At 40.8% G+C, this 26,440-nt stretch overlaps 1 protein-coding gene across 2 annotated transcripts in view; it reads left to right on the plus strand.

Annotated features, from left to right (window-relative positions):
• Positions 1 to 26,440, plus strand: part of cdkl5 (cyclin dependent kinase like 5) — a 144,350-nt gene that overhangs the window by 37,630 nt on the left and 80,280 nt on the right. For both annotated transcript variants that reach the window (XM_061234360.1, XM_061234361.1), the window contains exon 3: positions 12,486 to 12,520. In XM_061234360.1, coding sequence (XP_061090344.1) covers positions 12,486 to 12,520 — 35 coding nt within the window. The remainder of the gene's footprint in view (positions 1 to 12,485; positions 12,521 to 26,440) is intronic.

Here is a 26,440-nt window from a genome sequence, read left to right on the forward strand (position 1 = left end):
GGTTGACAAGTTGAGCTCTCGCACACATGCGCGGGAGGGAGGCACTACATGTGCAGCTCAACAGGGAGACCGGAGCACCTGATTGGCCAAAGGAGCCTGAGCATCCCCCTGAGGTGCATTTTGTCCATTTTACATTCCATGGGGTTTGAGGGTGTGTGAAATCAAAAGCCTTTCTTCCTCCTTTTGAGCTGTTTTATCCATCTTTTCTGGTGCTCCTTTTTCAAATGCTTTGCCCTTCCTGATGTGGTCTTGTCTTGCGTGGCTGGAGTCTGAATGTGCACAGGTGGCGTTTCAGCAGTGCAAGCTTACAGTGGCTTACAGAGCAAACAGTCAGATCCCTGGAGAGCAGACTGAATGTCGTCATCGGCCTCACAGTTTGTGGGGTAGACGAGGACAGAGATGCAGTAGGCGTAGGCTGTTAACAAGATCGTCATAGGACCAGTGTCTTAGGACCAGTGTCATAGGACCATAATATCCTAATGCAGTTCCTCTCCAGGTGTTGCCTTTTGTGGGGTCTCACAATGTGGTTCAGGGTGTTTCTCCCCCAGGAAGAAAAAAAGAGGACTATGGCCGCTGTTCTGTATAAAATTTTTACCACAGCGACAGATTTAAATCACACATTAATTATTTGTTAACCATAATACTGCAGTATTCAATTCACTGTGGTGTTTGCATTCTCAACCCAATGAAATAGCCAAAGGTTGCTTGCTAGAACTAGCTTGTCGATTGCTAGCCTGATGGGATTTTATACGCAGCCAGAATCTTTCTTTCAATTGTCCGAACAATTTGTGCATTTTGTCACTGGTGGTGAAAGCGCATTTATTTTATATTTAACTCAGCATACCATTTCAGCCAAAATAATTGTTTATCGATTTGTAATTTTTTGTAAACGTTTACAACTCAGCTTTGGTTAACCATTTAAACATTTAACCATTCACACCCATAATTCCCCTAGGAATTCTGAATACGTAGCAAGGGAGCTCTGCCCACTCTTGGTCTGCAGAGTTTAGTAAGCCTAGAGTTGAAAGTGAAAGATGCCTGTTGCCATCAAACTTGTTGAGAGTCGACTGCTTTTGCAATTCTAATGGAAATATCGCTGTAGTTTTGTGGTCACTGTGACCACAGTCTTAATTTCTAATTCTATTGGAAACATTGCGATGATGTAGTCACTGTGAAAATCTTTGTTCCATTTTTTTTTTTAAATTGACGTCTGTTTCAGCACTTACAGACCAATGAGGCGTCAGTTGTTCCAAGTGGGCCTCGTGGAGCTCCCTGTTTTGGGAACCACTGAGCTGTGGGTTAACATGCTTCTGTAAAAAGCATGTTAAAAGTAACTGGGCTGGAGAAAATGCCCCAAGAAAATATAGTGAGTGAGCGCTGCAGCAGCATCATAGGTCACTGACCATGGTGTCTTGCCCCACAGCAAAATGCCGAGTTTGGCTGTGTTTTCTGGAGTGCACCCTTTTCTGTCAGGCTAACTGAGTGAAATTAAGTGGCATTGTACCTCCCACCCCCCACCCCAGAGGCAGTGAGGCCGAGCCCGTCTGATAGGAGCAGTTCTGACTCCTGAGCCGGAGATAATGGACTGGGTGCTCCCGCCTGTCCCTCTGCTAATGCAATTTAGCAGCAAAACCAGCATCGCATTTTCCATGCAGAGGGTGACCCCCCCCACTCCTCTGCTCAGGAGTCCATTCTTCCTCTTTGCTTCTTTTGCGAGGTACCTTGCAAAATGTCAACACACATTTTACTTTGCCGTCTTCATCAAGTGGGTCAGCTATCCCCAGGGGACAAGGGGGAACTCTGGGGCTTTCTACTCTGGTGAGCAGCAGGGGGGAGGTGGAGGCTGGTTCAGGGCTGAGGTAGGGCTGGGTAGTCAACCAATCCTAATTAGGTACAACAGCCCTATAATGGTGTTATTTTTCTTTTCCTTCTGTCTGTCTAACAATTGAGTTCTTGTAATTTTGCTAAATTTAATTCAAAAATGAGGAAAGAGTGACACATGAATTGTTGAAAAATCGCCAGCTGATCTATTCAGTTTTTGATGACCATGTTCATAATTTTCATTTTGTTTCACTCTAAAGGCGATACTGCCTATAAACTGTGATTACGGCCTATAAACCCCACCCCCCATTACCTCTTCCTCCTTTTTTCAATGATGTGGGTTTTTTCTGTACAAAAATCAAGTACAGCATTTATTAATGTAACTCCCCCCCCCCCCCCCCCTTCGGTATATGAAAGAATACATATGTTAGAAAAGAGAAAAAGAAGAGCCCTACATAACTTTATAAACAATTAAATAATTTGATCAAATATTGCTAGAGAAGAAAATAAACTACTTGTGTACATAGTCTACCATTCCCTTAATAAATTATATTCTGAGAAATTCTTTCTCGGATGTGAATTGCTTTGTAAATATGCTAAGTTTCTATTTTCAAATATGAGGGTGAAATTGAAGGTGCAGCATGCTTAGCAGGCAGGCTTGCAACAAGACCAGAACATATGAACAAGTGACCCTAGGACAGTATAGAGAATGTGTTACAATACATCACATTATTTTATTTTATTTTATTTAGACACTTTTAAGCGACACACAAAAATTGCATAACAAGACCATCAGAACAAACTACAGAACAGGTTGGATAAGCTACAGTTCACAGAGATATAGTTGTACAGCCATGAACATTATTTCCAGTACACATGGCAAATGGAGCAAGTCAGTAAGGAATCACGACTAACTGCATTACCAAGATACAGTAAGTACAAATGCAAATACAGTAATACAACTGCAACTAGATTAGACTGCAAAGCATAACAAGGGCCTGAGGGTCAAACAAATGGCAATGGATCGGGGTAATCGAAAAGAGGAGTCAAGGTACAGTGTGAAGAAATGAGTCTTCAGACTGCGACAGAAAATGGGCAGTGAGTGAGCAGTTCTTATAGGAATGGGGAGGTTGGGTTAAGAAGCTCTGCAGCCAGGACAGGCGAGAGGTATTCATGCCTCTGGCAGGATGTGCAAGTCACCCTGTGGCAGCAGAGCACAGCGGTTGAGCTGGTCTGTAGGGTTGAATTATGTCCTCTAGGTAGGGAAGCGCTAAATCTGTTGGGCTAAGTCTGTGCAATCTCTGCAATGCACTCTGTATTACATTGAATCGAGTGAATTTATGCAAATTAAAATAAGTACTGGGCACGCTCTTAACTCTGTCCAATCACACTGCAGAGATCTACAAATGCTGTAGGGATCTGTAGAAGACAAGCAACCAAAATTCAGTTCCCAGAACAACACAATGCTCATAACCATCCAATGGCCAGGACAGCAAAACATGCCCGAAAAGCGAGGACCATGGAAAAGCTGTTGGTCCTGGTCATGAATATTCGAGCCCCCGATTTTCCCCCTATAACTGGGGACTACAGTGGACCGTAACAAAACCAATGCCACCAAACTGAAAAGGAGTGCAGCGACATACGGTATCAAAAGGTAAAATTAATTAAACCAGTGGGCAAAGTGACCATGTCTTTATCATTGTCCAATATTGCAAGCTAATGGAGTTTCTATATCGTCTTGCCATAATTTCACTAAATAAAGTTCATAGCTGGCTAACACGTAGGCTGCACTATCATGTTTTGATATGCAAGCCAAGCAATGTGACAAACAGCCAGCTAAACACTGATTACGCTAAAAACAGTACTTAGCATGCAAAGGCACTATTTTGTTGCTAACATTTGATGTACACTAAATATACAACATTAAAGTAACTTTAGAGTCAGTTTGGAAATGACAGATGATAAAAATACTCTCTACTCTACTCTCTATGTCATTTACCAAGACTTATCTTCACTTTCAGGACATCACTTCCGAAATCTTTATCCTCCTCAGACATGTGTTTGACTGTAACTAAATTTCAGTAGTAGCCAAGTAACTTTTAAATAAATAAAAATATTTACAAGCATTTTTGCTCCTGTGTTGGTAATAAAACGACTGGTACAGGTATGTTTCATATTAAAAAATCAAATAAATGGTAATTTATATTAATAATATAATTAATATTTATAAAACAAATAAACATTATTTTACCTAAATAGATTTTCTCATTAGAATACATAGTGAAAGATCAAAACTGGCCTTCGGACAACAACAAAACTGAGATAAATAGGATTAAAAAGAATTCAGTGTAGAAAACCGTTCAAAAGATTCTAATATGATTTTAGTATAAACAAAAATATGAGGGATATATTTATTATAGGAAATGTACACAGGACATGAAAGTTGCCATAATTGCATAATCACCCATTTACTGTACTGTGATACATTTTCAGAAAGTCCATAACATATTTGCAACATATTGCAGCCAATGCCATTTTTGCAAGTGCAGTCTAAATTATGTCGAAGCATAGCTCTTTCTCCAAAGCCCAGCTCATGTTTTTGGGTGTACAATGTGAGACCCAGTCCTCCTGCTTCAATTTCAGGCTACACCAAGCTAATATAAAAGAGAGCAATCTTTAGTGGACAGTGCAGTGTGCGTGGGCAGTCATTTGGTGCACAGTGCGTCCTGTGTGGGCAGTCGTTTGGTGCACAGTACGTGGCCAGTCATTTTGCGAACAGACCATTACGCACTTGGTCCTTTATCTCTGTCCGTTTTAGACCCAGAAGGCTTGCTCAGGTACCATGCGCTATTCAGCTGTAATGTTTTGGGGAGATGAGCAGATTAAATGGGAGCTAAGGTCACAGCTTAAAATTTGATATTTCAGTTTGGTTTCATGTTCAGTGTGGTGTGGTCTTAGGTGGTGTCTCTTTCTGCACATGCAAACGTGTTTTAACCCCTTGAAAGTTGTCAATATTTTCTGGCTTAGAAATGATTTGCTGATTTTTTTTCCAATCAGTATTGTTAGTGTGTAATTATGTGTAACAGTACGTTTCAAAGCCAAAAATGGTTATTGGTCAGCAGGTATTTTAGTATATGAAAAGTAGTACATGAAAAGTTTCAATATGCTGCTTTTTAGCCGACTGAAGCAGGGTGTCCTGCAGTATTTCCCTGTATTTTGCCCCATTCATTCTTCCTTACAAGCAAGATGCCCGTCCCAGCTAATAGAAAAACAGTACGATGCTGTCTCTACGATACTTAGCTGTGGGGATCTAGTATCTTGAGGCATCAGCAGTGTTAGGTTTACACCACACGTAGCAGTATGAATTTTGGAAAACAAGAGCTTTATCTTGGTCTCATCTGGCCAAAAATCCTTCCAACATCTGCTGGGTTACACTCATACTCTAGCAAACCACAGACATGCTTTGTGAAGGGCTTGAGTCATGGGTTCTTTCTTGCCACACTCCCATACACGCTAGTCTTGATATTGGGTGTGTTCTCCTCTTTTTTCTTTTTCTCCTCCTAGCTCCACCCATCAGGAGAGGCTAGAAAATTGTCTTGAAAAAGAAGTGAAGACGGGGAAATCAAGAGAACATGAATTAGGCAAATGGAATGTCCTTGCTCCTTCAAATGTCAGTTTGAAGCCACGTCAGTTGCAAACATGCCATATGTGTGGCAGATGGGGAGAAGTGGATCCACAGGTCGATCATTTGTATGTCATGCTTTCTGAAAAAATACTTCTACAAAGGATGTGCTCGTTTCCTTGCTCAGGCAAGATTGAGAGTTCCTAACTTCTACTTCTCGCCCCAAGAAGTTAAAGACGATGGACCTAGATTGATTTCCGGATCAGGAGCAAGAAAAAGAAAGAAGTGGAGAAAAATAAGTGATTGAAATGAGCCCATTGTAATAAGCCTATTGTCTCTTGATATTGTTGACTGAGGCACCTTCGCTCTATGTTCAGCCACTAGCCTTTTCTAGACGTCTGTAATGCAGCTCCTACTTCCTGCTTATTATTCCAACAGTGCCCAAACACATGGATATTATTTTATACCCCTTTCTAATTTATACATTTGAATTTCTTTATTGCTAACTTCCATAGAATGCCATTTAGTCTTAATGTTCACACAGATTCAGTCTGACCGATGACCCTTAAGATAACACTGGGGGCTTTATACACAAAATGTGAGTTATTTAATGGTTCACAAGTAGAGGACAATGTTCAGAGAATTGTCCTTGTTAGGCAATTTAAAAAATCAGTGTAAACTTGGAGCGTGCAGAGCACAGAGGTTGAATGCTCATGCAAACGGCGTAATTTCAAACACCAGATTCAAACACGCTGCATTGCCACCTCATTTGCGGCTACAGATTGTAAAAGACTGTGCAGCCACAGTCTTTGTAAGTAACATATCAGTATCTACTTACGCAGTCAAATAAATTAAATGCACTCATTCACAATTTTGTGGTAGGAAATGCCCATAAAAAGGGTCCAAAAAAATATGGGATGCTTACATTTCCAGATTAAAAGGCACTGAGAAATGTATGCAAAGCAATAAAGTAGTGAGGGAATCATAAGAAAAATAAAACTTAGCCTACAGTTCAGGAAATATAGGTAGGTAGCGTAATTTTCAAGGAGGTACAGTAGGACTGGAGCACCAATGGAGAGTACAAAGATTTGGAGTGACATCACATAGCCTACAAAATACATTTGTAATAAAACGAACAGTATGCCTATATTATGCAAAGGAAAGATTGCATGCTGTTAGGCGGCACACAAAAGAAAAACTTCACAAGGACAGAAAACACAGGTGGTAGGCAGAGTACAAACATCCCAATTCAGTAGCTGAGTAATATTAACAATGAATATTAAGTAATATTAATGTGGAAAAATCATAAAAAATAAGCATACTGCGGTTGGAAGGAATAGACATGGATGAACTTGTAATAGGAGAAGGCCACGGAGCACCTGAAGGTTAAACTGTATGCACAATACAGGCTACCCTGTCCAGGCATATGCAGAGCAATTGTTTAAATTCAGAACCACATTTCTTTTGCTAACTGCAAGCTGATAACATCAATATCTGTCTTGTGTCTTTACAAAGATAATTTCATATTTGGTCTATAATGTAGAAGTGATTAGTAGAAACGTATCTCCTTTCCAGACACCTGTATGCATCATCGGATGTATTTGTTCATCTCCACCCCATGCAAACTCATGTAACTGTGGAGAATGTATGTAGGCTACAGCCCGGCTAATCCAGCATCCAGTGGGGGAACGATAGACTATATCAGCACCGATAAATTACTGCCTTCTTTCAGGAATTCTCACGCAAAAATGGGATGCATACTTTAGTAAATTCATTAATTAAAGCATACACTTTCATAATCTCCACCGTATTTTAGCACCTTCACTCCAGGTATACTTATGCATAAATGCCTATGCATTAACAGGAAAATTGTAGAGTGACACCATCCCTGCAAATGACATCCTAATAGGCTGAGATTTTGCCCCATTGCGAGCATTTAGTAAATCCCACATAGATATTGCGATTTTATCATAAACTTTATCCCCCAGTAAATCTAGCCCTTAGTGTTTTGAAATAAAATATTCATATTTTGTTTATCAATCATTTGTAATTTGCTATTATTTCTGAGCGCATTCCTCTTTTCTTCCATTTAAACATAAACGGGTTATTTTGGCGGGATGTCACTGATCATCAGGTGATTCACTTGTCACTGCTTGTCATTGTTGACTATATAATGTCTTTGCCAAGTAGACAATCCGATTCATGGCACATCTGCACCTTCATATTTTGTGATCAGGTGATTTTTATTAAAGGTACAATAGGTCAAGAGAGGAATTGCAGCAACAAACACCCTCAAACCACAACATGCACTGTTTTGGAAAGTTGATAGTGACAAACGCAACAGAGCCAAACACGACAGAGCCCGTCGTCTTTTCGTAGTGTTCTAGTAAGGAAATGTTCGCCGAACATAAAAGGATACAAGTTTGTTATCGGTAACAACAAGCAAATTAGTTATTCGTTAGCTTGCTGAATTTATAAATATCCATCTGAGACACAATGCGTGTGCAACAATGCTCACAATGCTCGCTACTATGTACTACTATTGCCTCAGGTGGATATTTGTAAATTTGTCAAGCTAACTATGGCTAATTTGCTTGTTGCTACGGATAGTGAACTGGTGTTGTTTTATAACTGGATATGTAGTCTTCGCTTGGATAATAAGCAATAGTATACAGTTTCAGTGATAGCTTGTCTGGAGTGCAATTTGGGCAGCTACACGTGAACAATCAGAATAAGCCCCCACGACATTGGCTGTGGCAATTAGAACCATTTTTCAACCAATTAATTGTTGTACAGCTGTGCAATGTTTTGGTACAGAGTGAGGGCCCATCAACTGTATATTTTGAAACCAGAATTTAAGGATTATAGATTGTAGAAGAACTTTTCATGTCATGCTGTATGCCTCCTGTCCTGCAGGTGTCGCTCGATCAGAATACCACTTCTCTTGTAGACTCCTCCCCCTTTTACTCCTATATCTGTCTGGGAAACTTCCTGTTCTGGGAGTATTACCATCATCTTGCTATAGAGGTGGTTTGCTATACGTAAATAAAATTGAGACCAACAGCATTCATTCTAAGTGTGATCTTTGTTAAATATACACAATGCAGAGAAAGGGAACTAATTAAAGTTCCATGACAAAACACAGGCAGAGGGTGAGTCAACATGTCATTGAGCCTTTTTCAGCGATAGGAAAGGATTTACAATGGTCTTGTAACAATGTTTTAACACAAAAATTTTAACTAGTGTACCTTTATGTGACAAAGTATAGAAAGTGACATTCCTATGTATCATTCCTCAATTAACACAATTATCATTATCACATCTGAAAGATGGAGTTACGTACATAAGCCTGAAGCACAACATTTTGTTTAAAAAAGATGCCAGAAGATATAGAACCTAGTGTTCATTCAATCTGTTAACTTTGGACACAACAAAACAAATTACGATTTGATGCCATGGTACAGACGAGGAGTTGAGAAGCCAAGCGTGATTCAGCAGTGCAGCCCTCTTGGCTGTGTGGGCCACTGCCATAGAAAATAACTATAATTTAACCATAGTATATTTTATGTAGTCGGTGTACATAGTGAAGCAAAGCTGAAATACTAACAGCATAATATTAGAGATTCAATATTTAGTAAGATATTGAAGAGCTAAAATATTTAAGCTTAAATGTTAAAGGTAGATATTGACGAATAAAGTATGTAATGGAAATCTTTGTATCTCTTTTTATTGAGCTGCTATTTTTACATTGAGCCATGTACCGTCGCTTCAAAAAGTATTTGAACAGCAAGGTCATTTCTTTGTTATTGCAATTGAGTTTGAGGTTAAAAGATGTACATGAGATGACAGATCCGATCGTTTATTTCCTGGTATTTTTATCTAAATTTGTTAACTTAGAAAGTATCACCATTTGTGTCAGACCACCCAATTGTTAGGTGCGCGAAAGTATTGTAACGTGACTGACAGGTATTTCTTGTTGCCTGCATGTGTCCTGTTAGATTGATTGATCAAAAATAGTTTTGAATGTCTACTCTTGGTTTTAGCCTGTGAAGCATTTGTGTTAGAAAAGATAAACCAACATTAAGACCAGAGAGCATTGGGGATAGCTTGTACAACAACTGTCCTGAAAAAGAAAGAAACTGCTGGCGTACTGAGTAACAGACAACGAACAGGCCGACCAAGGAAAACAACGGCAGTTGATGACAGAAACATTGTGAGAGCTGTGAAGAAAACCCCCAACACATCTCCACAGGGCAGGGGTGAAGCTATCTCAATCAACTGTTCTAAGAAGATATAGAGAGCAGCAATATAGAGGCTATACCACAAGATGCAAACCACTCATCATTATTAAGAATTGGAATCGGAAGAATCTGGACTTCAATTTTCAAAGAAGTGCGGAGATTGAGCCACAAAGGTTTTTGAACAAAGTTTAATGGACTGATGAGACCCAGATTAACCTCTACCAAAGTGATGGAAAGGCCAAAGTGTGGAGAAAGAATGGATCTGCTCATGATCCAAGGTTATGTGAGAAGCACGGTGGAGGCTTGCATGGCTGCTTCTGGAGTGGGCTCACCAATCTTTACTGATGATGTAACTCATAATGGTAGCAGCAGGATGAATTAAGAAGTTTACAAAAACATTCTGTCTGCCAACTTACATAGAAATGCGTCCAAACTAATTGGGAGGGCCTTCATCATGCAGCAAGATAATGACCCATAACACACTAAAATACTTCAGTAGGGAAAAAAAGTGGAAGGTTTTAAACTGGCCAAGTCAATCACCAGACTTTAACCCAATTGAGCATGCATATCACCTCCTGAAGAGGAGATTGAAGGGACCCGTCCCCCAACCCCAAACTCCATAACTGAAAAAGTAAAACAAAACTGCAGTTATTGCAAGCAAGGGATATGCTACCAAATATTAAGTGTTATTTATTTTAATTTACTTAAATACCCTCTGTTCGAATACTTTTGCTCATCTAAAATGGGGTGGTCTGATACCAAAGGTGCTATGTTCTAAGTAGTTTAACACAGCTTGGTCTAAATACTAGGAAATAAAAGCTGAAATTATCTTGTCTCATGTTCATCTTTTTATCTCAACCCCAAATGTATTCAGTGTATTGAAAAAACAAAGGAATTGGCCTTGCTGTTCCAATACTTTTTTAGGGGAATGTATAGAAAAAAGGAAAACATGAACATTTTTAACAAGAACAAAATGTGAATTAGCCAAATTCCATGTTTGGTATCAATCTCCACAGAACCTAATGCTAACCTTCCCAGTGATGATTTGGGGCTGAATTGCAGCCACAGGACTTGGGGCCTCATTTATACTGTAAAGGGTGTGTACCCGACTTTCCCCCCGGATTTTGTGTTTGATAGAAAATTACTAAATGAAAAACATTGAGACATGAGAGTAAATGTATTGAAATAAAAGTATGTAGTTTTCCCATATGTTTAAACAGAAAGTATACATCATATAAACATTGTTTATTATATGCAGAATTTTAGAATTATCATTCAGTTTATTTGACTAGCACAGTGCTACTGAACTCCAAGTCCTGCAGGATGCAGTATCTGCAGGCATTTGCTTCAGCTGTGCGTTACACCACCTGATTTTACTAATTAGCTGAACCAAGCAGGTAAAATAATGAGTAAAATCAGGTGGTGTAGCGCATGATAGGAGCAAATATCTGCATATATGCCTGCAGGATGTGGAGTTGAGTAGCACTGGACTAGCATATTGGTTGAATTGGGAATGTTGGCCAACAGTGGCTTCCCTCATCTTTGTCCTCTTTTAGTGCATTTATTAACTGCCAGTGATGGCTACTGACTTGAAAATTGACAGGGTGGAAAAATTCTCTTTAAACAAATTATAGGTCTCAACCTGTTTTCAGTCCATTTCCTTGATTATCAATCCAGAGATTTTTGCATGTTATTTTGCATTGCAAAATTGTGCACATTTTATTTAAAACTGTGGATATATACACAGTGAGCATTATATTGGGTGTTTATTTAGACTTAAGTCTTCTGCTGCTGTAACCTATCCACTTAAGAGGTTTGACGTGTTGTGTGTTCAGAGGTGCTCTTCTGCATACCACTGTTGTCATATGCGGTCATTTGCGTACTGTCAACTTCCTGTCAGCTTTGACCAGTCTTGCCATTTTCATTTGGCCTCTTTAATTAAGAAGGTGTTTCTGCCTGCAGAACTGCTGCTCACTGGATGTTTTTTGCTCTCTCCATTCTCTGGCAATCTCTAGACACAGTTGTATGTGAAAATCCCAGGAGATGAGCAGTTTCTGAGATACTCAAACCACCCTGTCTTGCACCAACAATCATTCCATGGTCAAAGTGATTCTGATAGTTGATGTGAACATTAACTGAAGTTCCTGACCCATATCTGCAGGATCTTATGCATCGCACTGCTGCCACTGATTAAATAATCACATGAATAAGTATGTGTACAGGTTTTCCTAATAAAGTGCTCTGTGAGTGTGGGTTGCCTTCTCATTTTCCGCACCACACTGGGAGAATATTCTTGGCAATGATCTGCAGTGCACTGATTTTCTGCCTATCAGACTTTCAGATCTTGAAGTACCATTTTTGTTAGACAGCCTTTATTGCAAAATTACCTGGAAGAAAATGTGGTAGTAGACAGAGTGGTATATCCCTTTTCATTAAGTGTAATTTTAGTGATTATAACAGATTTTTCTCAATTAAATGTATAATTAAATCTCCCAAACATGACTGTGTTTACATGTCTATTGATTGTGCAGATCATTGGCACACATGTCAAACGATGGAAATTAATAATAAAAATAAAAAAACATTATTGATTCGGGCCACCAAATCCCGACACCTGGCTCTGTTTTACATTTGCACTGTCCATTATATAAAGAGTACACTGACTAAATGTATTACAACTTGAGTTCAAAGTATCACATGCTGTATTTTAAAAAGGGATGGGTCATAGAAAGCATTTTGTTGTCATTTGAAGACCAGGGGGATCCCAAGTATTGAACTGCTTTCTTTTTTCTCCCCCACAGGAGCCTATGGAGTGGTCCTGAAGTGCCGGCACAAGGTAAGCCCAGGGTTCAGCCCGACACCTCAATTAAGCATCCGCTCGTTTCCTGAAATGCGTTGCACACTGGAACTAACCCATGTTGTGATTGCGGGAACATTAAAAACCGCAGTTTAAGCCTCTCTGTGTGAGGGCCGACGGGATTATAGGATGCTTCTTCCTTCATTACCCCCCATCAGCGCACATTAATAAAGGGGATTTAATCCTCCGAGTGTTCAGCGAAATTGAAGGGGAATTAAAGCTCAGACCTGCTGTAATGTGTTCATGCAGAGCATGATTGGAGCCAGGAGGCATTTGCGTAATTTGTCATTTTAATTCCCCTAGATTGTCCCAGAAAATGATGGGATCAAAAGGTCTATTCAGAACAGCATTGACCTGTGTATCAGATCATGCATGTTTCTTTTTATTCATTTATTTTTTAGGGGGGCGAGGACTGCAAAGTTTGATCAGGTGTTGTGTGTTGAGTGATCTTTTTGCTGCGTCTCATTCAGTTAAACTGGGGTTCTCAAATGCAGTTCAGGGGACCCAATGCATGGCAGACCCTGAATTGTATCCAACTGATTCTTTTTCTTAATTAGACTCTTTTAATGTCTTTTGAAGGATTCATTCCTCTTAAGGCTGTGTTATGTCAGAAATGGCTATGCATGTGAAATAAATGTCCCTGGGAGACCTCAGCTGAATGGTGGTGCAGTAGATATGAGGCAAGGGGTTACCAGGAAAATGTTTTCACTTTGTTTCCAAAAAACACAGAGCTGTGCAACAAAAAGAACGAATACAAAAAACCCCAAATTAAACAAACTCGATTAAGGAAACTTGGCAAACTACACACGGCTGCAGCACGCTACCCTCTGGCAGTGTTGCTAGCCTCGTCAATGCTCGACCGAGTCGACCAAGTGCCAACTGTGACCCGTAGCTCCATAGGGCAATACAAAATTGCCGATTGCGTCGCCCGGGGTATGGGAGGGTTCAGTCCGTTTGGGGTCCACATTTCTCTCCAGCAAACTCAGCTGGTTAGGAGCTCGAAGACTTTATGCTGAACCCGCACATAAAAGGTCTTCCTCCAACTCATCTCTGTGCAAGCTTGGCTGTAGTCTGCAGTGTGAAAAGATGCACGCAAACCACAGATGGCAACTGTACACTCTGTACTGTTCCATATCAGCATTGGGTTTACACACCTGCGGTTGCAAATGATTGGACATTCCAAATTATGGTGAGAATTGGATATTTACAGCCCCACCTTGGGTGGTAATGTTTTTTTGTTTTTTTTTCAAGAAAAATGATCAATGAAAAGCAATGTTTTGTAAGTCTGTTGAAAAGAGCTGACCATTGTGTCCAACGGAACAATGGAAACCTCTGTGAAATCGCTATACTATATTGTTTACCTAAAAATCCATCAGAAATAGAACATTGTCCAACCAGCCATCAATTTCTAAACCGCCTTCTCCTGGTCAGGGTCGCGGGGGCCTGGAGCCTAACCCAGCAGACATTCTGGAAAGGCAGGAATACACCCTGAGCAGGTCACCAATCCATCGGCAGGCCCAAACACCATTCACTCACACATTCTTTCCCCAAGGACAATTTTGACTGACCGATTAACCTAACCTGAATTTCTGACCGTGGGAGGAAACCAGGGTACCTGGTACAAATGTGGACATAGGAAGAACATGCTACTGTAACTCCAGAGAAAAGCCATAGTCAGGATTTTAACTCTGAACATTCTTGCTGTGTGGCAACAGCACTACACACTGCACCACCTTTTTGCCCAGACCATATTGGTATATCTTAAAATTAAATTACAATGAAATTAAATATAAATTTCAGCTTGAATTGAATACTGAAATATTGCAGTATTTTTTAAGCACTTCTCATAAAATGTTTATCATATTTTATAGGAAGCCCACATATTTACAATTGCAGCATATTATCTTTCCTAAGGGCCTGTGTCCACTAAGCTTCTTTTCTGGCAGAAAAAGCTCTGGCAGAGCGCTGGGAAATGCTGGGTTGATGCACCTGAAAAAAAACGCTTTGGTGCGCAAAATAAATGGTGCACGTGGGTTATGTATCTATGACAACATCTTACCTAAACATTCTAATGTATGTAATGATGTCACTCGTTGTTGTTTGTTTATTTATTTAGGGTTTTCGACATGAGTTCAACAAACTGAAGGATGCTCGCCCCAGTATAGATACTCTCACACCGCTTTTCCTCCATATTCTTGGAAACAATGTTATGAAGCCGGGCAACATTTAGGGTCAGGGTGCTTTTAAGTTCCGCCCCATCTAAGCTGTGATTGGTCGGAACATGAAAAGTTGACCAGTGACCGAAGCGAGCGCACAAAGAACGTGGAGCACTGACACCAGGTGCATCACTTTCACTAGAGGCAGCTGCATGCACTTTCTCCCTATGGAAAATAATTTTTAAAAGGCTCTGGCGGGGTGTCTCGGTGGCGCAGCCTGTAGAGCTTCATGCTCATTGCGAGCCGCGACGTCGGCGGTTCGAATCCGACCGTCTGACATTTGTTGCATGTCTTCCCCTCTCTCTCACTCCCATTCTTCCTGTCTCTCGATACTATATACTGTCCAATAAAGCTGAAAAAGGCCTAAAAAAAATATCTTTAAAAGGCGCTGGCGCTCATAGAAAGAAGGACATTTTCAAACGTAATAGAAGGCTATTGTGACATTTTTAATAGAAGGTTATCATCTGTTGTCAAAACCTTTGTACTTGTATCTGGTATATGCATACATTCTGCTCTTTGGATTTTTTTTGGTCTAGTTTATTCCTTAAACTATAACCTGCTCAAGCCATTTTATTTGCCGTCATAGATTTCTTAGATTATTACATTTTACTTTTACTTTACACCATGCCAGCCAGTAGAGAGAGGATGGGTTCTCCAGCTATAGTAGTTCTGTTCCCACAAGAGTTTTCTGCTAAAAGTTGCACAGTCACAACATCTGGGCTGCACACGTTCAACCAACTGCATCGGAGCCTGTGGAAAAAGTTACTTAATCAACCAATTAACCAAATTTAGATGCAGATGGTTGAACACACCCAGGCCTGAGTGCTGCCAGCCCTTTTGAATCTAAACCTCACTCCTATTGAACATTACCATCAGTGTGAAGTGTGCAAGCACACTATACCACAATCAAAGGAAAGTCCAGAAGAGATGAGGAAAAAATGAAGTTTATCAGACTGGAAAGGGCTACAAAACCATTTCTAAGGCTCTGGGAATCCACTGAACCATAGTAAGAGCAATCTCCTCCAAATGGAGAACACTGGAAGAGTGGTGGTTATGCAGCAAGAAAATAATCAAAACCACAAAAGCAAGTCCACAAATGAATGCCCGAAAATAAACAAAATGTAATATGTTTTGGAGCGGCCTAGTCCTGATTTGAACCCAATAGATAGAGATGCTGTGGTAGGACTTGAAATGAGCAATTCATGCTAGAACTGCTGAATTGCAGCAGTGTTTATACATAGAACTCCCATTTTTGGGCACCATAATGTTTGGTACACAACAATCTTATGTACATGGAAGTAGTCATGTTTAGTATTTTGTTGCATATCTTTTGCATGCAATGACTGCTTGAAGTCAGCGATTTTCTGGTGATGCTCTACCAGGTCTGTACTGCACCCATCTTTAGCTCATACTTGTTTCAGGGGCGATTCCCTTTAAGTTTTCTCTTCAGCATATGAAAGAGAAAAAAGGTTAAATCCTCAAGATCTTGTGCAGTTCCTACTCTCCTCCATATTTTGCTCTTGCCATCACTGATATAAGTAAATCTGTCCACAAGACCTTTTTCCAGAAATGTGGTTGCTCTTAAGTACTTCTTGGCAAACTGTAACCTGCCCATCCTGATTTTGCGGCTAACCAATGGTTTGCATCTTGCAGTGTAGCCTCAGTATTTCTGTTCATGAAGTCTTCTGTGGACAGTGGTCATTGACAAATCCACACCTCTCCTTAGCGATTAGTAAGGTCACCAGTGCTCTCTTTCTTCTTAATTATGTTCCAAACAGTTGATTGTGGTTAAGGTTTGGCAGATGTCTCTTAACCATTTTCGTTTTGTTTCTCGGTTTCATAATGCCTTCTTTGACTTCCTTTGGCACAACGTTTGTCATATTCGATTAATCGCCAACCTTAGTTCATGCTCAAAAACCACCCGAATTGTTTTAAATAAAACGGTTCTGCAAAGAGTGGACTAATATTCCTCCAGACGATTTGAAAGACTGATTTTTGGAAGCAATTGGTTGCAGTTTTTGCTGCTAAAGTTGTTTAAGGGGGCAACTACTTTTTCATGTAAAAAAATGTGTTTTGTGTTAACATGGGCTCCCTTTGTCTCATATTGCATTTATCAAAATATCTGAAACCATTCAATGTGCAATAATAGAGGAAATCAGAGAGGGGGAAAATGCAGTACTTTTTCACAGCACTGTAGAGGGCACCTTTTTCGTGTGCAGGGGGTCTGTGCACTGACCATATCAAAACATTTTTGCAGTTACGCCCTTGCTGTTCATCGATCAGCTATTTTTGCAGGAAACACAAACCAATGAGCTCACATGACCTCTTGTTAATGGCCCCTGATTAATGAAACCGTAGCCGGTGTGCCATTGAGAGCTTTGAATCAGGCATTGATCCGCATTGGTTGAGCACTGTCCGAACAGTCAGGAATGAGCTCCTCGTGGCATGGGGCCAAAACACGACAGGTGCAGGACCAATTCTGGGGCTGTTATTCACAGCTTTAAAGACCCCGTTTTGACTAGTGCATGCTCTCTTCTGGAAGCCATTTCGTTTTTCAGTTACATTTCCAAACAATCTCAGGCAGTGTTCTCACAGTCAACATTTTTTAGCTTTTGGAAATGTTATTTGTCTGTTTAAAAGGTATAGAAGAAATGCTTGATTTTTGATGAAGTACTGAAAGTGTGCATGCTATGAGATGGGACTCATAGAAATGGGTGGGGAAGGATATTCATTGAAATTACAACACATTGAGGAATCTTTTCCTACTAGTGCATGAGCCCACATCCCATAGGCTGGTTCCAGCTGACTTCCCATTGGCTGGTTCCAGTGCTGCAGTGGGAAAGGGGTCACGGTTCTGCAGCTTGCCACCCACCACTCGCTTGTAAGTAGGGCAGCATCAGGGACAGCAGCGGGCTAAACTGACACAGTTCCTGCTTATTCAGTTGGATGAAACAAAGATCATACGCCCATATGAACATCATACAAGCCACCGGGAACTAAACCTGAACCTTACCCTGCCTGGCCACAGCCCCACAATCGGGAAATAATAATAATAATCTGCTGTCATGTCCTTTTTGTTCTGTGTGAGCACTTTGATTTAGCTAATATTTCAAGGCAATAGATTCTTTGGTTTACATTTTGTTGTTTTTGGCAAAAAAAAAAAAAATGCTCTAATGGACATTAAAGAACTCGATAAGCATGAGAGAAAAAAAACATATAAAATTGTTTTAAGCCAGATAACTCAAAGCCTCACTTCAAAAGAAAGATGGGACTTGTCAATATTTTAAGCTCTTTTGGTCTTTAGTTTGGTCGATTTCAAGTTAGTGCTCTGTCAGTCTTAAAGAGTTCCAAGACAGATGCTAGTGGATTATGAAGACTATTTCACTGTTTTATGAAGCATATTTTGTGTGGTTTTTAAAGTTTTTTTCCCCCCTCTCTACAGTGCAACAGACCTACTGGTAACTGCATGCCCAAGTGCTCTCCTGCCACTGCCCTCAGTAGTCCCCTTCCTGATTTATTCTTTTATCGCATATTTGTCACACTGAATGTTTTTAGGTCTTGAGACAACATGTGACAAAGGGAACCTGAGTAAAGACAAACCAACACAAACCCTTTTTTTAAATTATCATTTCATTTATTTAATGAGTAAAGGTGTAAAAAGAAATTGGCCCCTTAAATCGAGTAAACTGCTTGCACCACCTTTAGCAGCCATTGCAACTGCAACCAAATGCTTCCTATATTAGTTCCATATTAGTTTTTCATATCTCATAGGAAGTCTTGCATAGGAATTTTAGCCCACCGGTTTGCAGAACTGCTTTAATTCAGATATTGGTCAATTTTTTTGCATGACCTGCTCATAATAGGTCCTCCCACAACATCTTCAAGTCACTTCACGAGGCAACTCCAAAACATGATTTATTTATTTTTTTCAGCCATTCAGATATGGACTCACTATTGTGATTTGGATCATTGCCTTGCTGCATAACCCAATTACACTTCAGCTCACATATGACCGGATATTCTCTTTTTTTTTTTTCAGATTTTTCCCCCTTTTCTGCCAATTTGGTAGCCAATTGTACCTCGTCTGATTCAATTGGAGGTAGTCGTATAAGATGTACCGCCCGTACATCTTATCCCTCGGCGGCCGGAATGAGAGCGACACGCCTTCTTCAAGCCGTCTCGTCTCGTGCCCGTTGCCGTGATTCCGAGGCGCCCGAGGTGCTTATTGTGCGGCGATCTAATAACCCTGCCAAGTCCCTCCCTCTGGAGCAGCGAGCCAATTATCGCTGCCCCACATGAGCCGGCCAAACTTGGCTTTTGGCAGGACGGAGAATCGAACCCCGGTCCCCGGTGTGCAAACTGCAACCGCAAGTCTGCTGTGTCTTAGCCTGTTGCGCCACCGCGGCTCAACCGGATATTCTCTTTAAAAGATTCCTGGTCCAGAGCAGAATTTACGGTTTCTTCAATAATGAGTTGTACAGGTCCTGATCCAAACTACCTCCACCATGTTTGGCTGTTTGTATGATGTTCTGAAATGCTGCATTCCTTTACATTACATTACATTACTGGCATTTGGCAGGCGCTCTTATCCAGAGCGAGGTACAGTTGATTAGACTAAGCAGGAGACAATCCTCCCCTGGAGCAATGCAGGGTTAAGGGCCCAACAGCTGTGCGGATCTTATTGTGGCTACACCGGGATTAGAACCACCGACCTTGTGTCTCCCAGTCATTTACCTTAACCACTACGCTACAGGCTGCCCCCCTTTACACCAGATATAATGGGACCACAAAAGTTCCACTTTTGACTCATCAGTCCATAGAACATCCCAGAATGATTTGGGATCATCCAGGTGCTTTTTTTGTGAATGTAAGATGAGCATTGATGCTTCCCTTGTTTAGCAGCTGTTACTGCCTTGCTACTCTCCCACTAATCCTATTTAGGATGAAAACTGACTTTAGCTGAGCATAAAGAGGCCTTCAGTTCCTTGGGTGTTCTTCTAGGATCTTTTCTGACTTCCTTGATGCGTTGTCGCTGCACCCTTTGAGAGATTTTGGCAGGCACATTTGGCAATTTTGGCAAACTTTGGAAGACTCATCACTGTGTTCTCCATTTGGAGATAGGCTAATGGCTCTCACTGTGGTTCAGTGGAATACCGGATGATTAAAATGGCTTTTGTAACAACCTTTTTCCTCATCTCTTTTGGAATTTCCTTTGATCTTGACATAATGTGCTCGTAGAAATTGTGTGGTGAGTGATATTAAAGTTCAATGGCTTGGTTAAATCCTCAATTCTGATTGGCTGGGAGGATGGTTATTACTCCATATTAGCCCGGCTATGAAGTAGCATTGTTAAAAGCAGCGATTCTAAATCAATGCCTGTCAACATAAAATGGTGAACAATTATTTTCTTTTTGTTGAAAATTGTCAGCCAACAATATCACACTTGCCACACAGTCTTCAGGGACACTGCCAACTCAAGCATTTTCAGTTGGTTTCCATGAATGACTGTCGTGCAGCTAATCGTAGTTTGATTTCGTGTTGCCAGTAGTCTGTAAAAGCTTGCCTATTAGGCTAATTCACACGGTTTTGTAGCTCATCTTTGAAAATTATTAGCTAGGTTTGTAGTTTAGCCACCTGTTTTAAATATAATTTGGAAGTTAGCTATGTAACAACCTTGCTGTGGGACAGTTTGACCTAAAACCAAACAGAATGTGAGGCAACGTGAGTTACAGGGAACCTAGCATAAACATCCTGATGTTTTGTATGTTTTCAGTCAGATGATCAGACCTACATGGTTCAAGCTGTCCATGCCTTAGTCCAGAAAGAAAATGATGTTGCTATGAAATACTGACAGTGGTAGATATAAAATTGATAAAAAACTGGGTCATAAAATCATTGACAACTATGCAAAATCTGAGGATCGTAGGTACGCAGAACTACCAAAAGATCTATGAAGTAAAATGCAGTGTACCTACCCTGGTGTCCTTTTGATATAAATGGCTAAATTGTGTCCATGAATGACTGTATAGAGTAGCTGAACTAATCGTGGCTTGATTTAGTGTTGATTCAAACTGTCCAGTAAAATAACCTACGGAATCATTCCCCTCATATCAAATATCAACCTAGCCTGTTTAATTAACACGGGGCAATGTTGGTTCTCTAGCTAATGTGTGTGTGTCATTATCTGTGAGAATGATTAGCTTGGTTTATATTTTTGCCCCTGTTTTGAATAATTCAGTAGTTGGCTATCCGTGATAATAAACTTGCTGTGAGGCCATTTGACTGAAAACCAGACTGAATCTTAATGCTAACAAGGAAACTTGAGTGACAGGGAACCCAGCATAAAGCTTGTTTATCTAACCCGATTGAGCCGAGGGACTAGTGAAACGCATTTGTTGCTAAGTGTTGTAGGGTTTGGGTTATTTACTGGAATGCTTAAGTAACCTTTCTACAGTACAGTAGGTTAAGTAGCATTAATACAGTGACATTTGAATCAAATGTTTATTTTAGAATGATGCTTTTTGTTGGTAAGATGTTGTACAAGCGGGATAATGACCTTGGGTCCTGGTGTTACGCAGTTTAATGCCCACTGCTTCGCCTCTGCAATTTACTGCCTCCACCTGAAGCATTGAAACTGCATAACGCCCGGCCCCTCAGTCATTGTCCCTTACATATTGGTGACGTGTTCAATCATCTGGATCTAATTATCAAATAAATTTGGTAAATTGTTTGAGTAACTAAAGGGGCAAATACTTTTTCACATGGGTGAAATGCCCGGTGAATGAAATTAAATCATTTAAAATGTTTTTTTGTGTAGTTTCTCTTTACATTTAGATTAAAGATCTGAAACTCTTTGGTGTGATTAATTTGCAATAATAGAGGAAATCAGGAAGGGGGCAAAATGTTTTTCTTGGCACTATCATTTGGAGGCTACAAGAACAGAGCTGGCCTGGCCGAGATGAGAGTATATGGGAGGGTCAGGGTTGGTAAACTGTAATTACGGAGTGTTATAATTCACTTTATTATTCACTATGATTGATCCAAAGCCATTTACAGAAACAGCTGCAAAGCAAAGGTCAATATTATATGGTGTTGCAGAAGTAACATTAGCATTAGACTTTGATTATGACAACACAGCCAGGTTTTCACACTTTTACCGCTGTTTCTACTATTTGCAATAGTCCCTTGTTTTTAATTAATTTCACTGTATTACCCCTTAAGGTTTGGGTGTGAGAGTGTGAACACTTTTATACACAGAGCAGTTTCTTTTGACTTTTGTCTGTAAGATTGAATGATCAGGTGTCCCAAGAAAAATGCTTTCTATACGCTACAAAAGATAAAAGGCAGTCTCGCAAAAAATATTTGTTTATAAACTCGCATGCAGTATGAGTTTTTCACTTAGTCACTTCACTTAGTGCTGAAGTGAAAAGGTGAAAATAGAAAATGAACATGCATGACCTGCAAAAATTGTCCAAAAACCAAGCGGTAAAAATAAAATAAAAATGACTAAAACTCTATTTTCTTGCATAAAGACATCAAGATAAATTAGTCTTGTGGAAGTGGCATCATTGCAACAGTGGCACGCGGGGAACGGCTGCCAGTGAGACCAACATGCCGTCGAGGAGGCCCTTTGTGTCCCGTTGTTTCCTTGTCACGGCCCGGCGGCTCTCTGTCTGCGAAAGACAGTGTATCGATCGTTGGAGAGCGCGGGCAGGTCTAGCGGTTGCGCCCAGGTGAGCTGGATCCCGCCAGAACATGTCTGAACATGCCCTGCCGCCTGCAGTGTTCTATTTCAGGCCTGAGCCTGAAGCATTCGGAGCAACACCTGTTTTGCGTTTGCTTTATTGTGCGCGGCGTACCACTGGCGTCAAGCTTCGTGGATTAAACCTCATAAACTACATGCTGAAGGGCTCGTTTTCAGTGGGACTGTAAATTTAAAGAATAGCTGGCAGTCTATTTTGTTTTGTTGGTCATATAAGCCCAGTCCTGGAGATTAAGACCTATTGTTTATGTTTCGTGTAACGAAGATAAACTGTGCATGGGTTAACGTGGTTCTCCATGTGTACAGGTGGTTGAAAGCCTCTGTTGTTGCTTTGGTGGGGCTTGTGGGAATGTTATTTTTGGTGAACGGACTTGTTGGAAATGGACTGCTGCTATTTTTGGAGAAATGAAAATGGAAGGGCTTGGCACACGGCTTGGCATGTTTTCATGCAGACGTCCCGTGGAGCCAAATAAAAGGGCACACAGTGGCACCGTCCTTCAGATTCTCCAAATTTCATCCAGTAACCCACTGTGCCATCTGCACCCTGCACCCTGATCCCAGCAGCAGCAGCACTCCAATTTGGGTGCCTAGTTTTTGTTTAAAGTGACCGCCACCCTATTCTCGGTGTAGAGCTTCGTCAGGAGAATCATTTTGTTTTGTGCGTTCCTGCTCACCAGCGCACTGAACGAGTGCTGTGAGTGCCTGCAGGCTTTTTTAGCCTGTTTGGGAGGCAGAGATCACCCAGCACGTTTTCTTAGGGCATCATGATTTTCCCGTTTGTCTTCTGGAGAACGAGTCTCCCGCATGTGGCCTCCTGCCTGTGAGATTTCTGCTCTAGATACATGGGGCGGGGGTGTCTCTTCCCAACTTTCCCAGAGAGCCAGGGGAACCTTAAACTGTGCTGTATATGGTGTCCCTGGCAGTGAGATGCAGTATTACATTTTTTTTGGCCTGGACTGGAGCACCCTGTGACTACCCTGTGACCTTCATTTAACATAAGATAATAAATACGATAAGAAAGACTTTATTATCCCGAAGGACATTTGTCTTGGACACATCAGTGTCTGCTATATAAAATAGCATGCAAAACCCACATGCAAAACATGCAAAATACAAATACAGTCATCAATGCCAGTAACATACAGTATGTACAAAATACAGCATGAATACATTCCTAAGAAGCAGCATGGTGCTGGTTTATATGGCGTTTAGGGTTCTGAAGCACAGGGGTGGGGGGGAATGATTATAGTGGTTGAGCCTATACTGGGGCATCCTGAAACGTCTGCCTCGGACTCCGTATCTCGGGCAGAGACACCGGTCACGCTTGTAGCTGACATTGAGGGCAACTGCACAGCTGCGAGTGTTATGCACCTGTAATACAAAGACAGTTTGGGTCCACTCTGTGTCCCAAAAAAACAAACCTTCCAAAAATAAAGGCGTCTTCTTCAGTGCAGAACACAAACTCTGGAACACTCTAACTGAGAATCACATGGCCACATGGCCTGTCTCCAGATTCATTTTTTTAGTATTTAGTATTTAATTTTGTATCTTGATTTGCCCCTCCCCCCTTTTGTATTATATCTTTGTTTGAAATCTATTGTTTTATTGTTATTGTTAAACACTTTAAAGCACTCCGATAAAGTATTAGTATTATTTGTTTAAATAAATAATAATGGGAATTAGTTTTCTTCTTATTATTAGTGATGGTGATAATAATTATCATAATAATAATAGTGTTATTTTAACCTGCATTACTTGCATAGTGACTTGGCAGCAGTGTTGCATAATGGTAAAGGGAAATGGGCACTATATGCTACACAGGTTGCGGCATTGATTTCCAAGTGGCACTGCATAGCCTCAATCGATTAGTTAACTATAAACATACTCTACATACACTCGGTGAGCACTTTATCAGGTAGGCCTTTACACCAGCATGTTAATGCAAATATTTAATCAGCCAATCATGTAAATGCATAAAAGCATGCAGACATGGTCAAGAGGTTCAGCAGTTTTTCAGACCAAACGTCAGAATGGGGAAGAAATGTGATCTAAGTGACTTTGACTGTGGAATGATTGTTGGTGCCCAACAGGGTGGCTTGAGTATCTCAGAAACTGCTCGTCTCCTGGGATTTTCACACACAACAGTCTCTAGAGTTTGCAGAGAAGGGTGCGAAAAACAAAAAACAGCAGCTGTTCTTCAGACAAAAACACGTTGTTAATGAGAGGTAAGAGGAGAAAGGCCAGACTCTTCAAATCTGACAGGAAGGTGACAGTGACGCAAATAACCACACATTACAACAATGGTATGCAGAAGAGCATCTCTGAAAACACAGCACGTCAAATCCTCAAGTGGTGCTACAGCAGCAACAAAAGTTTAAAAAAGTCTAAAATACCTAATAAAGTGCTCAGTGAGTGTGTATTATACGTACATGTATTGCATGTCTCTCTGGATAAATGCCTAAATATATATGTGGAGCTCAATCAGTGCATCAGTTCCATGACTGCAGGTTATATACGAACCCTTCAGAACTTACTATTCTGCTGGTACCAATGCAATACAGGTTTAGTACACTGCTGTTTAGCCATGCTGTAACTGAGTTAAAGTTCTGAATGCATGTTTTGGCATGGTTCAGTTCAGAAAAGCATGCTAATTAGGTTTAGCATTCTCCACCTATTTTGAGTCTTTCACATTTCTTGGTTCACTGCCACTGAGCACAATGAGGCGGAGCGCGTGTTATGCTAAACACGACCGTGTTTCTCATAAGCCGAGTCTCTTCTCTTCAGTTTATAATAAGCAGGTGCTCATGTAAGGAATGCAGATATACTGGAAAGCTTGACTTTCTTTCTCTCACCTCTGTTATCCCCATTCACATTGAGCAATGTGTTAAATAGGGACATTGGGCTGTAATTCTGAAGTTGGTCTTGGATGAATTTAAGCTCATAATAGATGCGGTTAGCATGTGAAACCTGATCATAGATCAGTGTTCTGAGATGTACTGAGAGGTTTCATCAATGCGGGCCCTGATCTAGGACCAGTTTTTCCCCGTGATGGGAAATTGGGCATTAGTTTTAACAAGTTTCGCTCAAGTGGGTTTCTGTGTCTTTTGGCTCCTCAGCCAAGCCCTCTGGACCATGCTGAATGTGAAATAAAAACCATCAAAAGACTATCAATTTATGTTGGATCTACGTGGACAGGAGCATACAGAAGTGACAAGAGTCTTTGTTGTAAGTGAACTGCATTTACAGTATGTATCGCTTTTATCCAAAACGCTTTACAATTGATGCCTTACATTCACCCATTCACACACCCACCAACGGTGCTAGGCTGCCATGCAAGGCACCAGCCACCTTGTTGCGAGTAATTGGGGCTTAGGTGTCTTGCTCAGGGACATTCAACCCACATTGAGCCAGCAACCCTCCGACTGCCAGGCAACCACTCTTACCTCCTGAGCTACAGTAATGCCACCCCGTGTAGGAACAACTCCGTAAGGGGGGTTTAAATATTATTAAATTTCAGGCTCATTTCCATTAACTGCGCATCCACAACCCAGCATACTGCACTTTATTTGGGTTTTTTATAGGACATACAAGGCTAGCAGTGCCATGTAGTGGTTGGGGCCTTGTAAGGGTCAGTTCCACAGTGAGGCTCTGCAACTATAGACTCGACCTTAGATTTTGGCAAATCTTTGTGCATACTTGCTGTTGTGCAAGAGACTGTGGATAAGAGCGTCTGCTACATGTGAATAATGTGATGTATCTTGCAGCTTAACAGAATGACTCATGATAGAGACAGCCAGTTACAACATCCAGGTAAACAGTAAATTGCACATTCATACTGTCAGGGAAGTGAGAATTCATTTAAAATATGACAATTTCCAATCCAGCAGTTTTAACAGCTAACACCCTTGTTTGGCACTCTGA

Source organism: Conger conger, chromosome 3 (genome assembly GCF_963514075.1).
Source record: "Conger conger chromosome 3, fConCon1.1, whole genome shotgun sequence".
Classification (NCBI taxonomy): Eukaryota; Metazoa; Chordata; class Actinopteri; order Anguilliformes; family Congridae; genus Conger; species Conger conger.